Source organism: Oncorhynchus gorbuscha, linkage group LG19 (assembly GCF_021184085.1).
Source record: "Oncorhynchus gorbuscha isolate QuinsamMale2020 ecotype Even-year linkage group LG19, OgorEven_v1.0, whole genome shotgun sequence".
Lineage (NCBI taxonomy): Eukaryota > Metazoa > Chordata > Actinopteri > Salmoniformes > Salmonidae > Oncorhynchus > Oncorhynchus gorbuscha.
In genome coordinates this window covers 68,021,272-68,040,980 of record NC_060191.1, presented here as the reverse complement: position 1 = coordinate 68,040,980, position 19,709 = coordinate 68,021,272, and the positions used below count along the sequence as shown (strand labels likewise).

The 19,709-nt window shown below is 42.3% G+C and overlaps 1 protein-coding gene across 4 annotated transcripts in view; it reads left to right on the top strand.

Annotated features, from left to right (window-relative positions):
- Window positions 1–19,131, top strand: part of LOC124004628 (tumor necrosis factor receptor superfamily member 19L-like) — a 49,639-nt gene extending 30,508 nt beyond the window's left edge. The window contains exons 7-11 of one of the 4 annotated variants that reach the window (XR_006833495.1): window positions 7,631–7,711; window positions 8,344–8,422; window positions 13,706–14,060; window positions 14,902–15,050; window positions 15,584–19,131. Coding sequence is in view for 1 of the 4 variants with exons in the window: in XM_046313279.1 (XP_046169235.1) it covers window positions 7,631–7,711; window positions 8,344–8,422; window positions 13,706–13,973 (428 nt within the window). In the remaining 3 variants the exon portion in view is untranslated. Of the gene's footprint in view, window positions 1–7,630; window positions 7,712–8,343; window positions 8,423–13,705; window positions 14,079–14,901; window positions 15,294–15,583 lie in introns of those variants that run through there. The other 3 variants (XR_006833494.1, XR_006833496.1, XM_046313279.1) reach the window with 3 other exon arrangements.
- The last annotated feature ends 578 nt before the right edge of the window (window positions 19,132–19,709 follow it).

Below are 19,709 nucleotides of genomic sequence, written 5' to 3'. Positions count from 1 at the left end.
GAGACAGAGTTAGGGAGAGAGAGAAAGAGAGACAGAGAGTTAGGGAGAGCAAGAAAGAGAGACAGAGTTAGGGAGAGAGAGAAAGAGAGACAGAGAGTTAGGGAGAGAGAGAAAGAGAGACAGAGAGTTAGAGAGAGAGAGAAAGAGAGACATAGTTAGGGAGAGAGAGAAAGAGAGACAGAGAGTTAGGGAGAGAGAGAAAGAGAGACAGAGTTAGGGAGAGAGAGAAAGAGAGACAGAGAGTTAGGGAGAGAGAGAAAGAGAGACAGAGAGTTAGGGAGAGAGAGAAAGAGAGACAGAGAGTTAGGGAGAGAGAGACAGAGTTAGGGAGAGAGAGAAAGAGAGACAGAGAGTTAGGGAGAGAGAGACAGAGAGTTAGGGAGAGAGAGAAAGAGAGACAGAGAGTTAGGAGAGAGAGAAAGAGAGACAGAGAGTTAGGGAGAGAGAGACAGAGTTAGGGAGAGAGTGACAGAGAGACAGAGAGTTAGGGAGAGAGAGAAAGGGAGAGAGAGAAAGAGAGACAGAGAGATAGGGAGAGAGAGACAGAGAGTTAGGGAGAGAGAGAAAGAGAGACAGAGAGTTAGGGAGAGAGAGAAAAAGAGACAGAGAGTTAGGGAGAGAAAGAAAGAGAGACAGAGTTAGGGAGAGAAAGAAAGAGAGACAGAGTTAGGGAGAGAGAGAAAGAGAGACAGAGAGTTAGGGAGAGAGAGATAGAGAGTTAGGGAGAGAGAGAAAGAGAGACAGCGAGTTAGGGAGAGAGAGAAAGAGAGACAGAGAGTTAGGGAGAGAGAGACAGAGTTAGGGAGAGAGAGACAGAGAGTTAGGGAGAGAGAGAAAGAGAGACAGAGTTAGGGAGAGAGAGAAAGAGAGACAGAGAGTTAGGGAGAGAAAGAAAGAGAGACAGAGTTAGGGAGAGAGAGAAAGAGAGACAGAGAGTTAGAGAGAGAGAGAAAGAGAGACAGAGTTAGGGAGAGAGAGAAAGAGAGACAGAGAGTTAGGGAGAGAGAGAAAGAGAGACAGTTAGGGAGAGAGAGAAAGAGAGACAGAGAGTTAGGGAGAGAGAGAAAGAGAGACAGAGAGTTAGGGAGAGAGAGAAAGAGAGACAGAGAGTTAGGGAGAGAGAGACAGAGTTAGGGAGAGAGAGAAAGAGAGACAGAGAGTTAGGGAGAGAGAGACAGAGAGTTAGGGAGAGAGAGAAAGAGAGACAGAGAGTTAGGGAGAGAGAGAAAGAGTTAGGGAGAGAGAGAAAGAGAGACAGAGAGTTAGGGAGAGAGAGAAAGAGAGACAGAGTTAGGGAGAGAGAGAAAGAGAGAGAGAGTTAGGGAGAGAGAGAAAGAGAGACAGAGAGTTAGGGAGAGAGAGAAAGAGAGACAGAGAGTTAGGGAGAGAGAGAGAGAGAGAGAGTTAGGGAGAGAGAGACAGAGTTAGGGAGAGAGAGAAAGAGAGACAGAGAGTTAGGGAGAGAGAGACAGAGAGTTAGGGAGAGAGAGAAAGAGAGACAGAGAGTTAGGGAGAGAGAGAAAGAGAGACAGAGAGTTAGGGAGAGAGAGACAGAGTTAGGGAGAGAGAGACAGAGAGACAGAGAGTTAGGGAGAGAGAGAAAGAGAGACAGAGAGTTAGGGAGAGAGAGAAAGAGTTAGGGAGAGAGAGAAAGAGAGACAGAGAGTTAGGGAGAGAGAGAAAGAGAGACAGAGTTAGGGAGAGAGAGAAAGAGAGAGAGAGAGTTAGGGAGAGAAAGAAAGAGAGACAGAGTTAGGGAGAGAGAGAAAGAGAGACAGAGAGTTAGAGAGACAGAGTTAGGGAGAGAGAGAAAGAGAGACAGAGAGTTAGGGAGAGAGAGAAAGAGAGACAGAGTTAGGGAGAGAGAAAGAGAGACAGAGAGTTAGGGAGAGAGAGAAAGAGAGACAGAGAGTTAGGGAGAGAGAGAGAGAGAGAGAGAGAGTTAGGGAGAGAGAGACAGAGTTAGGGAGAGAGAGAAAGAGAGACAGAGAGTTAGGGAGAGAGAGACAGAGAGTTAGGGAGAGAGAGAAAGAGAGACAGAGAGTTAGGGAGAGAGAGAAAGAGAGACAGAGAGTTAGGGAGAGAGAGACAGAGTTAGGGAGAGAGAGACAGAGAGACAGAGAGTTAGGGAGAGAGAGAAAGAGAGACAGAGAGATAGGGAGAGAGAGACAGAGAGTTAGGGAGAGAGAGAAAGAGAGACAGAGAGTTAGGGAGAGAGAGAAAAAGAGACAGAGAGTTAGGGAGAGAAAGAAAGAGAGACAGAGTTAGGGAGAGAGAGAAAGAGAGACAGAGAGTTAGGGAGAGAGAGATAGAGAGTTAGGGAGAGAGAGAAAGAGAGACAGCGAGTTAGGGAGAGAGAGAAAGAGAGACAGAGAGTTAGGGAGAGAGAGACAGAGTTAGGGAGAGAGAGACAGAGAGACAGAGAGTTAGGGAGAGAGAGAAAGAGAGACAGAGAGATAGGGAGAGAGAGACAGAGAGTTAGGGAGAGAGAGAAAGAGAGACAGAGAGTTAGGGAGAGAGAGAAAGAGAGACAGAGAGTTAGGGAGAGAGAGAAAGAGAGACAGAGAGTTAGGGAGAGAGAGACAGAGAGTTAGGGAGAGAGAGAAAGAGACACAGAGAGTTAGGGAGAGAGAGAAAGAGAGACAGAGGGTTAGGGAGAGAGAGAAAGAGAGACAGAGAGTTAGGGAGAGAGAGAAAGAGAGACAGAGAGTTAGGGAGAGAGAGACAGAGAGTTAGGGAGAGAGAGAAAGAGAGACAGAGAGTTAGGGAGAGAGAGACACGAGAGAGTTTAATATAACAAACCTTTGGTTTTCAGATGTAAGGATGTTTTTTATACCTCCTCCTCACCTTAAGTTATATTGACATGTCTTGGCCTTTCACCTTTCACCTTCCTAAATCCATCCTGAATCCACATGTCTAGTAGGATCAAGATAATCCTGAAAAACTGTCCTAATCACTACATTTGAGTTAAAAGAAAAGGCAAAATCGACATTCAAGCCTGATTGGAACACCAAATCCTTATCACTATCCGGAGAATCACAATCAAATGTGACAGTTTTGAAAACCCCCGATTCTAACATTTAATCCTATCCGATTGCTGAAATCTTCTCAGTTAACATTTGAAATCTGTCCCTGGACAGTAAACCTGAATGGTCAGACTCACTGTTTCAGATCTGACAGATTTACACGTAAAGGGGATACACAGGGGCGTCACACGTCCTGTCACACACTGGGAAGCAGGTCTCTTCCGAACACAAGGAGGCTCCTGAATAAGCTGATCTCTCTCTAAGGGCAGTGATGTAGATCCTCTGATACAGACGATAGCTACACCTCTCAATATCACAGGGCACAAACAAATCCCATTTTCCTTTCAGCCCTTTTCATAGACAGTAGTCATGTTAGACTATAAGCCCTGTAATGAGGGTGTGGTGGGGGGAACTAATAACTCTGACGCAAAGGGAACAGTACACATTCTAATCCCCTTAGGATCAGATGGAATTCCATAACACACACACACACACACAGACAGACAGACACACAGACATACGCGCACACACACACACATACGCACACACACACCACACACACGCACACACACACACACACACACGCACACACTCCCAATCCCAATCACAGTGAGGAGAGAGTGTATCTTTATTTGATTGTGTGTGTGTTTGTGTGCCACCAGCTGTGTTTGATGACACAGCTCTCTCTACAATAGGCCTGGCCTTACAGCGTCGTCTCCGTTGACGACTGTTTATGGTTCCTGTTGCTGTGTCCATGCTTACCTCCGCTACACTGTCACACCAGGGCTGGACTTGTTTATCTTGTTTTCTCCCTCTTCCTGTCTGATGTTGCTAGTGTCTCAGTCTCCATCCCCTTGTGAAACTGCTGCCCTGTAGCATGGAGAAACTCCCTCTCGCCCTCCCCTCCTGCTTCTCTCCCTCTCTACGAGGAACAAGACACTATCAGTCTCTCTCTCCTTTCCCAGATCAATTATTCAATGTCTCCTCTCCTTTCCTCTTCCTCATATCACCCACTTCTCCTTTCCTTTCCTCTCCCGTCTCTCTCTCTCTCTCTCTCTCTCTTTCTTTCTTTCTCTATCTCTCCTCTCTCTTTTCATCTCTCCTCTCTCTCGCTCTATCCCTCTCTTTTATTTCTTCCTTTTTTTTCTCTCTCCCTCTCCTTCTCTCTCTCCCTCAATCTCTCCCTCTCCTTCTCTTTATTTCTTCCTTTTTTCTTCTCTCTCCTTCTCTATCTCCCTCTCCCTCTCCTTCTCTCTCTCCCTCTCCTTCTCTCTCTCCATCAATCTCTCCCTCTCCTTCTCTCTCTCCTTCTATCTCTCTCTCCCTTTCTCCCTCTCCCTCTCTTTCTCTCTCTCTCACCCTCTATCTCACTCTCCTCTCTCTCTCTCTCCTCTCTCTCTCTCCCTCTATCTCTCTCCTTCTCCCTCCATCTCTCACCCTCTCTCTCCCCCTCCCTCTCCTTCTCTCTCTCCCTCTCCTTCTCTATCTCTCTCCCTCTATCTCTCTCACCCTGTCTCTATCTCCCTCTCCTTATCTATCCCCTCTCTCTCTCTCCCTCTATCTCTGTCTCTCTCTCTCTCTCTCTTCTTCTCTCTCTCTGTCCTTCTCTTTCTCTGTCTCTCTCTTACACCAGCACTTTACTCATTAATGTATGTGTGTGTTTGTGTGTGTGTGTGAGAGATACCTTTTCTTCTGTCAGTTCTCTTTTAACCTCCACTGACACAGTGAACACTCATTTGAGAGCATGGGGTTGTACAAGCTATACAGAATACATATATGTGGATTGCATTTGTAGATCTATGGCTTTGGGTAAAGTATTGAGGAGTAGCTAGTTCAGCGTAGATCTATGGCTTTGGGTAAAGTATTGAGAAGTAGTTAGTTCAGTGTAGATCTATGGCTTTGGGTAAAGTATTGAGGAGTAGTTAGTTCAGCGTAGATCTATGGCTTTGGGTAAAGTATTGAGGAGTAGCTAGTTCAGTGTAGATCTATGGCTTTGGGTAAAGTATTGAGGAGTAGCTAGTTCAGCGTAGATCTATGGCTTTGGGTAAAGTATTGAGGAGTAGTTAGTTCAGCGTAGATCTATGGCTTTGGGTAAAGTATTGAGAAGTAGTTAGTTCAGCGTAGATCTATGGCTTTGGGTAAAGTATTGAGAAGTAGTTAGTTCATCGTAGATCTATGGCTTTGGGTAAAGTATTGAGGAGTAGCTAGTTCAGCATAGATCTATGGCTTTGGGTAAAGTATTGAGGAGTAGCTAGTTCAGCGTAGATCTATGGCTTTGGGTAAAGTATTGAGGAGTAGTTAGTTCAGCGTAGATCTATGGCTTTGGGTAAAGTATTGAGAAGTAGTTAGTTCAGCGTAGATCTATGGCTTTGGGTAAAGTATTGAGAAGTAGTTAGTTCAGCGTAGATCTATGGCTTTGGGTAAAGTATTGAGGAGTAGCTAGTTCAGCGTAGATCTATGGCTTTGGGTAAAGTATTGAGAAGTAGTTAGTTCAGCGTAGATCTATGGCTTTGGGTAAAGTATTGAGGAGTAGTTAGTTCAGCGTAGATCTATGGCTTTGGGTAAAGTATTGAGGAGTACTTAGTTCAGCGTAGATCTATGGCTTTGGGTAAAGTATTGAGAAGTAGTTAGTTCAGCGTAGATCTATGGCTTTGGGTAAAGTATTGAGGAGTAGCTAGTTCAGCGTAGATCTATGGCTTTGGGTAAAGTATTGAGGAGTAGCTAGTTCAGCGTAGATCTATGGCTTTGGGTAAAGTATTGAGGAGTAGCTAGTTCAGCGTAGATCTATGGCTTTGGGTAAAGTATTGAGAAGTAGTTAGTTCAGCGTAGATCTATGGCTTTGGGTAAAGTATTGAGAAGTAGTTAGTTCAGCGTAGATCTATGGCTTTGGGTAAAGTATTGAGGAGTAGCTAGTTCAGCGTAGATCTATGGCTTTGGGTAAAGTATTGAGAAGTAGTTAGTTCAGCGTAGATCTATGGCTTTGGGTAAAGTATTGAGAAGTAGTTAGTTCAGCGTAGATCTATGGCTTTGGGTAAAGTATTGAGAAGTAGTTAGTTCAGCGTAGATCTATGGCTTTGGGTAAAGTATTGAGGAGAGCTAGTTCACGTAGATCAGACTTTGGGTAAAGTAGAGGAGAGCTAGTTCAGCGTAGATCTATGGCTTTGGGTAAAGACAGAGGAGTAGCTAGTTCAGCGTAGATCTATGGCTTTGGGTAAAGTAGACACACATCTAGGCAAACAGAGAAGTAGTTAGTTCAGAGATCTATGGCTTTGAATGGAGCATGTTCAGCTGATCTATGGCTTTGGGTAAAGTATTGAGTGCTAGTTCAGCGTAGATCTATGGCTTTGGGTAAAGTATTGAGGAGTAGTTAGTTCAGTGTAGATCTATGGCTTTGGGTAAAGTATTGAGAAGTAGTTAGTTCAGCGTAGATCTATGGCTTTGGGTAAAGTATTGAGGAGTAGCTAGTTCAGCGTAGATCTATGGCTTTGGGTAAAGTATTGAGGAGTAGCTAGTTCAGCGTAGATCTATGGCTTTGGGTAAAGTATTGAGGAGTACTAAAGATCTATGGCTTTGGGTAAAGTATTGAGGAGTAGCTAGTTCAGCGTAGATCTATGGCTTTGGGTAAAGTATTGAGGAGTAGTTAGTTTGTGTTAGTCTGCGCTAACACTCCCAGCGTCACAAAGATGGGCTGCTGCAGAAATACCATTGTTCACGGTGGAGAGGAAGCTAGACAGACAGACAGACAGACAGACAGACAGACAGACAGACAGACAGACAGACAGACAGACAGACAGACAGACAGACAGACAGACAGACAGACACACACAGACAAACAGACAAACAGAGTGCTGAATGGAGCATGCAGCTGAGTTAGCTATTCTAGTGCCTCCATCTGTTCGCTTCTTGCATCTATTCTGTTGGTTGCTCTCATACAAGGACCGTCAGCCTTATGAGAGAGAGAGGAGGGCAGATAGAGAATAAAACATATTTAGTTATAGGGAGCAAGAGAGAAATGTGGAATGAAATAGACAGAGACAGAGAGACAGACAGAGGGACAGAGAGATAGAGAGACAGAGAGAGAGAGACAGAGACAGAGAGACAGACAGAGAGACAGAGAGAGCGAGAAAGAGAGAGACAGATAGAGGGACAGAGAGATAGAGAGACAGAGAGAGAGACAGAGACAGAGAGACAGACAGAGAGACAGAGAGAGAGAGAAAGAGAGAGACAGAGAGAATAGTTGAGAACTAGGGAGATTTAGAAAGCTTAATCAGCCTTGTTGTTCACAGCCCTAAAGTTGTCTGACATACCATCCGCTGACGTCTCTATTCAGTCACTCAAACACACATCACATCACACAGGGAGAGTCTCTCATTTCCAGAGCTTTTTCTTTACTGAGTTGAAAAGTAATTTTGGTTCAATTCCCTGTGGAATTGTTTATTATTTCTAAGATGAATCCCAGTGTCATCCCTATTTAGATCTCTGGTAGCCTACTTTCACATGACCAGTCATTATCTCTGGGTAGTCAACTACTAACAGTAATGTTGAATGTTTCCCTCCCTATACTTTACGCCCCCCCCCCTCTCTTTCTCCCCCTCTCCCTGTAGGTAACGGTTGTCCCTACATCGTAGATGATCCTAATGAAGACACCATCAGTGTTCTGGTACGCCTCATCACAGAGAAGAAAGGTACCAGTCCCTTTATGATGATGTCAATGCCTCTTCTGATTTCATAGGCCTGATCCTAGTGCAGTCCCTAGCCCTTTACCAGTTGTGTGTTTGGAGAACCGAAGCAAAAACAACAACGCTGTAAGCTCTTCTATGCCCACTACAAGGCCCAGGTTAAGCCACGTTACTTCCTCCTATGCCGTCTCTTCAGATCTGCAAACACAGAAAGACGGCTCTGCTAAGTGAAACCCCTAACTGCCTCAATATCAAATAGCAGCCTATTCATTTCCCTGCTGTGGGACTCTAACACTATTGATCTAACACTATTGATCTAACACTATTGATCTGACACTATTGATCTAACACTATTGATCTGACACTATTGATCTGACACTATTGATCTAACACTATTGATCTGACACTATTGATCTAACACTATTGATCTGACACTATTGATCTGACACTATTGATCTAACACTATTGATCTAACACTATTGATCGATTGAGTTACTGTGGTGAGTGCTGTCATCACACTTGATTTGATTTCCCCAAGGAATCCCCACGTGTGTGCGTGTGTGTGTGCGTGTGTGCGTGTGTAATCACTCATGCAGCTGTTCTCTGTAGTATTTGCTGAAGCGCTGTATGTGTTGTAGAGAATGCTGCTGCCCTGGAGGAGCTGCTATTGGAGTACGAGAGTAAACAGATGGACATCAGCAAAGCCTCCGCAATCAAGTGAGAACCCTGTATATAATACATACCTTAGTGTTCTGGGTCAGAGCAATGACCCTGTATATAATACATACCTTAGTGTTCTGGGTCAGAGCAATGACCCTGTATATAATACATACCTTAGTGTTCTGGGTCAGAGCAATGACCCTGTATATAATACATACCTTAGTGTTCTGGGTCAGACCAATGACCCTGTATATAATACATACCTTAGTGTTCTGGGTCAGAGCAATGACCCTGTATATAATACATACCTTAGTGTTCTGGGTCAGACCAATGACCCTGTATATAATACATACCTTAGTGTTCTGGGTCAGAGCAATGACCCTGTATATAATACATACCTTAGTGTTCTGGGTCAGAGCAATGACCCTGTATATAATACATACCTTAGTGTTCTGGGTCAGACCAATGACCCTGTATATAATACATACCTTAGTGTTCTGGGTCAGAGCAATGACCCTGTATATAATACATACCTTAGTGTTCTGGGTCAGAGCAATGACCCTGTATATAATACATACCTTAGTGTTCTGGGTCAGAGCAATGACCCTGTATATAATACATACCTTAGTGTTCTGGGTCAGACCAATGACCCTGTATATAATACATACCTTAGTGTTCTGGGTCAGAGCAATGACCCTGTATATAATACATACCTTAGTGTTCTGGGTCAGAGCAATGACCCTGTATATAATACATACCTTAGTGTTCTGGGTCAGAGCAATGACCCTGTATATAATACATACCTTAGTGTTCTGGGTCAGAGCAATGACCCTGTATATAATACATACCTTAGTGTTCTGGGTCAGAGCAATGACCCTGTATATAATACATACCTTAGTGTTCTGGGTCAGAGCAATGACCCTGCCTAGACAATACATACCTTACTCAGTGTTCTGCTCAAGGGTAAGAGAAATGACTGTATATATGAATGGACAAAAGCCATTGATCACGTGGCAACTCTCATTCCTTAACAAGGGTTGCAAAGCTACCGGTAATTTACCAAAGTTACTGGAATCTTACTGGTAATTACCTGAAAATCTAGGGCAATCTATTGTAACTTTGGTAATTTACACTTGAATAATTTTCCAAAACATTAGCAACAAATATATTTTGACATAGTAAAGTAAATAAAGGTGTGTAAAATATATATTTCATGCTGAAATCCTCATATTAAACACCAATGGTATTCACTAAGTTGATGGTTCATATATTGATGGTTCATATATTGTACAGACCACACAGAGGGGAAGAGATGATTAGACACCTGTGATAATCTGAAGTACCCCAAACGGGCCACTAGACGTCTTGTGATAGGTACACAAAACATATATAAACATCTTGTGATAGGTACACAAAACATATATAGACATCTTGTGATAGGTGCATAAAATATATATAGACATCTTGTGATAGGTGCATAAAATATATATAGACATCTTGTGATAGGTGCATAAAATATATAGACATCTTGTGATAGGTACATAAAATCCTTGAAAGATACCAAAGTTCTGGTAGTTTACTGGTAAATGTAGACTGTTTTCCAGTAACATATCAACCCTATGTGAAGACTCAATAGCGCATCTAATCAAAGGAAGTTAAAATGGTGTCTCACGAAGACATAACATACACAGTTTGAGCTACTCCAGGAAGTGACGTCTCAGTGCCGCAAGTGTATATTTTGGTATTATTTTGGTGGACATGTTTATCTATCAGGGTGTGTAGCGTGTAAATATGCTCAATTCTGCAATGTTTTGGTAGAAATCCAATTTGTCTTTTACTCAAGACATTGCGCTTATTAAGGAAGTTGAGAACTCTTACATTTATAATACTACAGAAAACCTTCCCCAGGTTACTATTCACACAAATGCCTCTGTAATTGTTAGGGTCACATTTGTCTCCGTTCTTAAAGATTGGGATTATGAGTCCTTGATTCCAGATGTCAGGGAAATAACCTACACTCACGATCAAATTAAACAGTTTTAATAAAGCCAATTGATATTTTGCACTAGTGAGTTTGAGCATCTCGTTTAGGATGCCATCAGATCTGCAGGCTTTTTAAAATTTGAGAGCCTGAAGTTTCTTATAGAGCTCCTGGTCAGTAATAGTTTAGTTTCTTATAGAGCTCCTGGTCAGTAATAGTTTAGTTTCTTATAGAGCTCCTGGTCAGTAATAGTTTAGTTTCTTATAGAGCTCCTGGTCAGTAATAGTTTAGTTTCTTATAGAGCTCCTGGTCAGTAATAGTTTAGTTTCTTATAGAGCTCCTGGTCAGTAATAGTTTAGAGAGCTCCTGGTCAGTAATAGTTTAGTTTCTTATAGTAATAGTTTAGTTTCTGGTCAGTAATAGTTTAGTTTCTTATAGAGCTCCTGGTCAGTAATAGTTTAGTTTCTTATAGAGCTCCTGGTCAGTAATAGTTTAGTTTCTTATAGAGCTCCTGGTCAGTAATAGTTTAGTTTCTTATAGAGCTCCTGGTCAGTAATAGTTTAGTTTCTTATAGAGCTCCTGGTCAGTAATAGTTTAGTTTCTTATAGAGCTCCTGGTCAGTAATAGTTTAGTTTCTTATAGAGCTCCTGGTCAGTAATAGTTTAGTTTCTTATAGAGCTCCTGGTCAGTAATAGTTTAGTTTCTTATAGAGCTCCTGGTCAGTAATAGTTTAGTTTCTTATAGAGCTCCTGGTCAGTAATAGTTTAGTTTCTTATAGAGCTCCTGGTCAGTAATTGTTTAGTTTCTTATAGAGCTCCTGGTCAGTAATAGTTTAGTTTCTTATAGAGCTCCTGGTCAGTAATTGTTTAGTTTCTTATAGAGCTCCTGGTCAGTAATAGTTTAGTTTCTTATAGAGCTCCTTGACAGTAATAGTTTAGTTTCTTATAGTTGGTCAGTTTTTAGTTTCTTATAGAGCTCCTGGTCAGTAATAGTTTAGTTTCTTATAGAGCTCCTGGTCAGTAATAGTTTAGTTTCTTATAGAGCTCCTGGTCAGTAATAGTTTAGTTTCTTATAGAGCTCCTGGTCAGTAATAGTTTAGTTTCTTATAGAGCTCCTGGTCAGTAATAGTTTAGTTTCTTATAGAGCTCCTGGTCAGTAATAGTTTAGTTTCTTATAGAGCTCCTGGTCAGTAATAGTTTCTTATAGAGCTCCTGGTCAGTAATAGTTTAGTTTCTTATAGAGCTCCTGGTCAGTAATAGTTTAGTTTCTTATAGAGCTCCTGGTCAGTAATAGTTTAGTTTCTTATAGAGCTCCTGGTCAGTAATAGTTTAGTTTCTTATAGAGCTCCTGGTCAGTAATAGTTTAGTTTCTTATAGAGCTCCTGGTCAGTAATAGTTTAGTTTCTTATAGAGCTCCTGGTCAGTAATAGTTTAGTTTCTTATAGAGCTCCTGGTCAGTAATAGTTTAGTTTCTTATAGAGCTCCTGGTCAGTAATAGTTTAGTTTCTTATAGAGCTCCTGGTCAGTAATAGTTTAGTTTCTTATAGAGCTCCTGGTCAGTAATAGTTTAGTTTCTTTCTTATAGAGCTCCTGGTCAGTAATTGTTTAGTTTCTTATAGAGCTCCTGGTCAGTAATAGTTTAGTTTCTTATAGAGCTCCTGGTCAGTAATAGTTTAGTTTCTTATAGAGCTCCTGGTCAGTAATAGTTTAGTTTCTTATAGAGCTCCTGGTCAGTAATTGTTTAGTTTCTTATAGAGCTCCTGGTCAGTAATAGTTTAGTTTCTTATAGAGCTCCTGGTCAGTAATAGTTTAGTTTCTTATAGAGCTCCTGGTCAGTAATAGTTTAGTTTCTTATAGAGCTCCTGGTCAGTAATAGTTTAGTTTCTTATAGAGCTCCTGGTCAGTAATAGTTTAGTTTCTTATTGAGCTCCTGGTCAGTAATAGTTTAGTTTCTTATAGAGCTCCTGGTCAGTAATAGTTTAGTTTCTTATAGAGCTCCTGGTCAGTAATAGTTTAGTTTCTTATAGAGCTCCTGGTCAGTAATAGTTTAGTTTCTTATAGAGCTCCTGGTCAGTAATAGTTTAGTTTCTTATAGAGCTCCTGGTCAGTAATAGTTTAGTTTCTTATAGAGCTCCTGGTCAGTAATTGTTTAGTTTCTTATAGAGCTCCTGGTCAGTAATAGTTTAGTTTCTTATAGAGCTCCTGGTCAGTAATAGTTTAGTTTCTTATAGAGCTCCTGGTCAGTAATAGTTTAGTTTCTTATAGAGCTCCTGGTCAGTAATAGTTTAGTTTCTTATAGAGCTCCTGGTCAGTAATAGTTTAGTTTCTTATAGAGCTCCTGGTCAGTAATAGTTTAGTTTCTTATAGAGCTCCTGGTCAGTAATAGTTTAGTTTCTTATAGAGCTCCTGGTCAGTAATAGTTTAGTTTCTTATAGAGCTCCTGGTCAGTAATAGTTTAGTTTCTTATAGAGCTCCTGGTCAGTAATAGTTTAGTTTCTTATAGAGCTCCTGGTCAGTAATAGTTTAGTTTCTTATAGAGCTTCTGGTCAGTAATAGTTTAGTTTCTTATAGAGCTCCTGGTCAGTAATAGTTTAGTTTCTTATAGAGCTCTGGTCAGTAATAGTTTAGTTTCTTATAGAGCCCCTGGTCAGTAATAGTTTAGTTTCTTATAGAGCTCCTGGTCAGTAATAGTTTAGTTTAGTTTAGTTTCTTATAGAGCTCCTGGTCAGTAATAGTTTAGTTTCTTATAGAGCTCCTGGTCAGTAATAGTTTCTTATAGAGCTCCTGGTCAGTAATAGTTTAGTTTCTTATAGAGCTCCTGGTCAGTAATAGTTTAGCTCCTGGTTTAGTTTAGTTTCTTATAGAGCTCCTGGTCAGTAATAGTTTAGTTTCTTATAGAGCTCCTGGTCAGTAATAGTTTAGTTTCTTGGTCATAATAGTTTAGCTCCTGGTCAGTAATAGTTTAGTTTCTTATAGAGCCCCTGGTCAGTAATAGTTTAGTTTCTTATAGAGCTCCTGGTCAGTAATAGTTTAGTTTCTTATAGAGCTCCTGGTCAGTAATAGTTTAGTTTCTTATAGAGCTCCTGGTCAGTAATAGTTTAGTTTCTTATAGAGCTCCTGGTCAGTAATAGTTTAGTTTCTTATAGAGCTCCTGATCAGTAATTGGGGAGTCCAGTGGATTTTGATTGTCCTTTATAGCTTTTTCTAATCCGTTCAACTCCTCATGAATTTGGCGTTGTTCTGCGTTTGTGTCAATTTGAACGGTGTTGTAGAGAGTTTTAAAATGGGTTGTCCATATGCCACCATTTTGTATCGCTAACTCCTCTTGTTTCTCTCTCTCTCTTTACCCCCCCCCCCCAGGTTTCCGGTGCTGTCTCCTCTGACTCAGTTCCTCTCCCTGCCCAGACTGTGTCCTCACCAGTCTCACCTCCACACCATCTCTGGTCTGTCTGGCCTGTCTGGCCCCCGACACGGCTACTGCTGCTCCCGCTGTGCCCAGAAGAAATGGCCCCCCATCCTCCTCGGCCCCCTCAAACCCCCACAGTCCCTCCTGTTACCCCCTCTGGACCTACAGTCCCTCCAGAAGACCCCTCTCCTGCCCCCGTTGACACACACCACTCCCCCCTAAGATCTCCCAGACCCCCAGCCCTGGGTTAGAGTCACTCCCTAAGGGGGAGTGGAGGATACCTGGGGAGGTGACCCGGTCTGTTGGGAGGTGAGGATGGAAACACACACTTACACACACACATTCTATACACACACACACACACACACACATTCTATACACACACACACACACACACACACACACACACACACACACACACACACACACACACACACACACACACACACACACACACACACACACACACACATATATACACACACACACATTCTATACACACACACACACATTCTATACACACACACACACATTCTATACACACACACACACACACATTCTATACACACACACACACACACACATTCTATACACACACACACACACACACACACACACACACACACACACACACACACACACACACACACACACACACACACACACACACACACACACACACACACACACACACACACACACACACACACATTCTGTACACACACACACACATTCTGTACACACACACACACATTCTATACACACACACACACACACACACACACACACACACACACACACACACACACACACACACACACACACACACACACACACACACACACACACACACACATTCTATACACACACACACACACGCATTCTATACACACACACACACACATTCTATACACACACACATTCTATACACACACACACACACACACATTCTATACACACACACACACATTCTATACACACACAAACACACATTCTATACACACACACACATTCTATACACACACACACATTCTATACACACACACACACATTCTATACACACACACACACATTCTATACACACACACACATTCTATACACACATACGTACACACATGCACCGTGTGCCAATCTTCTGTTTGATTGACAGGTTTCAGGTGGCTCAGATTCAGGAGCAGAGGCCTGGTTCCGTGGGGATGACGTTCCGACCAGAGTTTAGTGACTCAGACTCAGTGGAAGACGCATCTCTGCTGGGAGGGAACAAGTCATCCTCGTCTTCTTCCTCATCAGCTGCCAGGGGTACACAGGAGGTGCCGGTCACTTCCTTTTCTCTTGCTGATTCTGCCTCTCGTCGTTCCTCTCATTGTATTTTCACCACCTCTCTTATTCTTCTCTCCAGTCCACTGAACATTCTGATTCTTGGAGTGTCGTTGACTTCTCCCAGGAGTCCCTGGAAAGCACACACACACACACACAGGAAGGCATATTCTTCTAGTGACTGCTGAATTATGAAATAGTAACACGTTGCCTGTCATTGTGGTGTCGGGGGAAGAACTCCCTCCACCACACACACACACACCCTCCCTAGTTAGTCATCAGTGACAAAAACACACATGTCTAGCTCAGCACATTTAAACGTGAGATGTACATAAATCACGGTTCATTCATGGCTTGTCAATGCTGACAGTTAGTGAGGAAGCTACTGACCCCTAGTGGGGATATTGGGAACACACACACACCACCCTTCAAGTCCCATTCCTGTGAGTCAGTGGTCAACCATTCTAATAATCTCTCTCTCTCTCTCTCTCTCTCTCTCTCTCTCTCTCTCTCAGGTTAACAGCTAAACATTTGCAGTGGTGAATGCTGGGTAAAAAATAACTCTACCTCGCTGAGCGATGGATGCGATGGGATTCCAAAACGGTGACCAGAGAGGTTGATTTCCTCTTCTTTGGGATTTGGGAAGTTAGCCTGGGTGCTTGTTGGGAACTTAGCCTGGATACCAGACACAGGGAAACACTCATATTTATAACACAATCAACTTGTATTTTATCCTATTGTTGAGCAATAATCCTCTGTCTTTAGTGGCAGGGAGGAGAAGAGAGAAGGAACAAACTATTAATTAACCCAGGCGTGTGGTTATGCTTCCATAAGACTCTGGACAGGTTGGAGGACCTTAACACTGTCTGCACTTGATACTGCAACACACACACACACACACACACACACACACACACACACACACACACACACACACACACACACACACACACACACACGGTAGGTCTACATTCACACAAACACACACACACACACAATAACAAGTATTATAGAAAACAACTCACATGTTTCGTCTAGATAAAACTTTGAATAATTTTTATAACAGATTTAGCTATTTAAACGATTTAGCTCGTCTTGTGTTTGAAGCGCTGATTAGCGGAAGTTTTAGGCCTTCTTATGTTTTAGGTCTTCTTATGTTTTAGGCCTTCTTATGTTTTAGGTCTTCTTATGTTTTAGGTCTTCTTATGTTTTAGGCCTTCTTATGTTTTAGGCCTTCTTATGTTTTAGGCCTTCTTATGTTTTAGGCCTTCTTATGTTTTAGGTCTTCTTATGTTTTAGGTCTTCTTATGTTTTAGGCCTTCTTATGTTTTAGGTCTTCTTGATCGTGTTGAATGTAGTCTTATCTAGCAAATACTTGGGGGTTGAGCTCCAACATTGAGAGACATAATGAAATGCAAGCAGCATGAACTACATGTTGTACTCTTCAGCTCTTATAGATGGCATTTAAAGTGGAACTGACAGCATTTTAGCAACATGAAATCTAATTCAAACCAGTTCATATACACCACCAGGAAGAATGTGACGCTTTAAAAAAAATACAAATCTATCAAGCAAACGCTTAGATATGATCATTTTCATGTTTTCATAATTTCTTTAAACGTTTGGTAATTACATACAGTAAGGCATTTGTCAAACAATTGTATAGTAATATATAGAGTTGAAAACGGTTTGGACAATTCATAGACACTGCAGTAAATAAAACCTAATTAAAACATCTATCTCATCCAGGACCGGAGTCTACACAGACCGGTGCACCAGTAGGCCTTTATGCAAACAAGCCATTTGCCACACAGACCTGTCATCATTCACTTTGACCTGGACTGTGTGTTTACAGGCAGTAGGACCTGTCATCATTCATTTTGGCCTGAACTGTGTGTTTACAGGAAGTAGGACCTGCCATCATTCAGTTTGACCTGAACTGTGTGTTTACAGGAAGTAGCACCTGCAATCATTCACTTTGACCTGAACTGTGTGTTTACAGGCAGTAGGACCTGCCATCAGTCACTCTGACCTGAACTGTGTGTTTACAGGCAGTAGCACCTGCAATCATTCACTCTGACCTGAACTGTGTGTTTACAGGAAGTTACAACAGAGCGACTTTAGATCGATAGAACAAAAAGACACAAAATACACCTGAATGGATTTCTACAAATATGTCAATACCACAGGAGTCCTCTTACATTTGGGAACTTTACAGTCCTAATGATCAAACAACCATAAAAAGGCATGCTCTCTTTCCCTATATGCACATCAACAACAAGATCAATAGCTAATGCTAGCCAGTGCAAGGTCAGCTACAATCTAACAAAGGAACATTAGATAAACCCTCTCAAGCTTTTTCAGCTAGTTGACCGTCAACATTTCACTGAGAAACGATGGGGAATAGTAAGTAGCCTGCTCGTCCTTCTGCAGCTCGCCTGCCAGTGCATCCCAACCAAGCACCCAAGCTAACTGGCTAAAGTGGGCTAGCTAGCTACTTCCAGAGACAGACGAGAGCACACCTTACTCTGACCGTTTTGACTCACCCTAGCAGAGCTGGTTGCTAGGCTGTTTACATGATATCTGGAGCGTTCGTAACTAAGTATTACTTTTCCCCTGGCACACTCAGACAAGAGGGCTCTGAAATCAGAGGAGATAGCCCGAGTGATATATTATTATTATTATTATTATATGCTAACTGGATAATACGTCGCTCAAGTTCAGGATAGCTAGCTAAGCAACGCGATTCACATTCTTGCTAGCTAACTAAATGACACCTGCATCTCTAGCTGTGTAGCCACCGAAAACAACAACATGAGGGGCAAACGTCACTGTCACACACCCGCTCCTCCAATGACATAACATCCTCCTAGCGGCTAGCTAGCCTATTGGCCACGTTATGACTGACTTGTGATCATTGCCGTTGCTAGTGTGATTGTATTGACATTCCCAGTTAGTTAGTTAGTTAGTTACAATCATCCGTTTTTGATACTGAAGGCAGCAAACAATGTACCAAGAAATGCATTAGTGAATTATATATCAATCGTGCATTGAAATGCATCCATCTATTCTGCCAATAATGCCTTAGTGTACGTCATGGAACGCTGAGTCAAATACAACCTATTTTTAAAACCTCTTATCAAGTTGGGTTTGTAGCATAAACTGGGAATTTGATATGTTTGACTGATATTATGATTGCCTGTTTGTTTCATATCTGCAAAGTAGTTAAAACGCTGTCAGTTCCACTTTAGCTTAATTTAGCTTCTGATGAAAGTTGAATGTGTAGTACTGAGCTGTAAATGGATGTATATATTTACATACGGCTGTATATATTTACATATTGCTGTATATATTTACATATTGCTGTGTAAATGGCTGTATATATTTACATATTGCTGTATATATTTACATACGGCTGTGTAAATGGCTGTATATATTTACATACGGCTGTATATATTTACATACGGCTGTGTAAATGGCTGTATACTGTATATGTACATAGGGCTGTGAATAGACAAGGTCAATTGCCCTGTTTTTATTGAAGCTCTTAGATGTGTACAGAGGATGGTCGTGACAGGGAAAGGAAAGGGACAGGGCCAGAGTCAGGGACAGGGTCAGAGTCAGGGACAGGGACAGAGTCCGGGACAGGGAAAGAGTCAGAGTCAGGGACAGGGTCAGGGACAGTGTCAGGATGTGGGTTTGCCAGTAATTTTCAGTGCCTCTTTTGACACACTTAAATCAGTCCCAGACATTTTGGGGGAGGTGTGCTTTGTCCTGTGACTTCCTCTCTCCTGGCATGTCACAGATCTAGGATCAGTTGACCCTCCCAGCTACACTGACCATTGATCAGTGGCATCCTACTCCATGTGGCATTTATCTCAAGCCATGACCTCACTTCCTGCCTTGTGACGATTGCCTAGCAACAGACAAAGTCTAAGTTAGTAGAATAATCAACTCGGCTCTTTTACCCCCACAGATAAAGCACTACAGATACACTATTCAGAGTTTTCATTCAAGTGTTGTTACTTATTGTTACACACACACACACACCTGCACACACACACACACACACACACACACACACACACACACACACACACACACACACACACACACACACACACACACACACACACACACACACACACACACACACACACACACACACACACACACACACTGCACGCACACACACACCTGCACACACACACACCTGCACACACACACACACACACACACACACACACACACACACACACACACACACACACACACACACACACACACACACACACACACACACACACACACACACACCTGCACACACACACACACCTGCTCTCACACACACACACACACACACACACACACACACACACACACATCTGCACACACACACACACCTGCTCACACACACACACACCTGCTCTCTCACACACACACACACACACATAAACACACACGTTCCTGCTCCTCCAAGGAGAGCATGCAGACAGACCCTACCATCTCTGGGTCGTCTGGGTAAATGCTGTATTCACAATCCTCCTAAAGGGAACTAACTACATTACCACAGGAATACAAAATCATGACTGACCATACATTACCACAGGAATACAAAATCATGACTGACCATACATTACC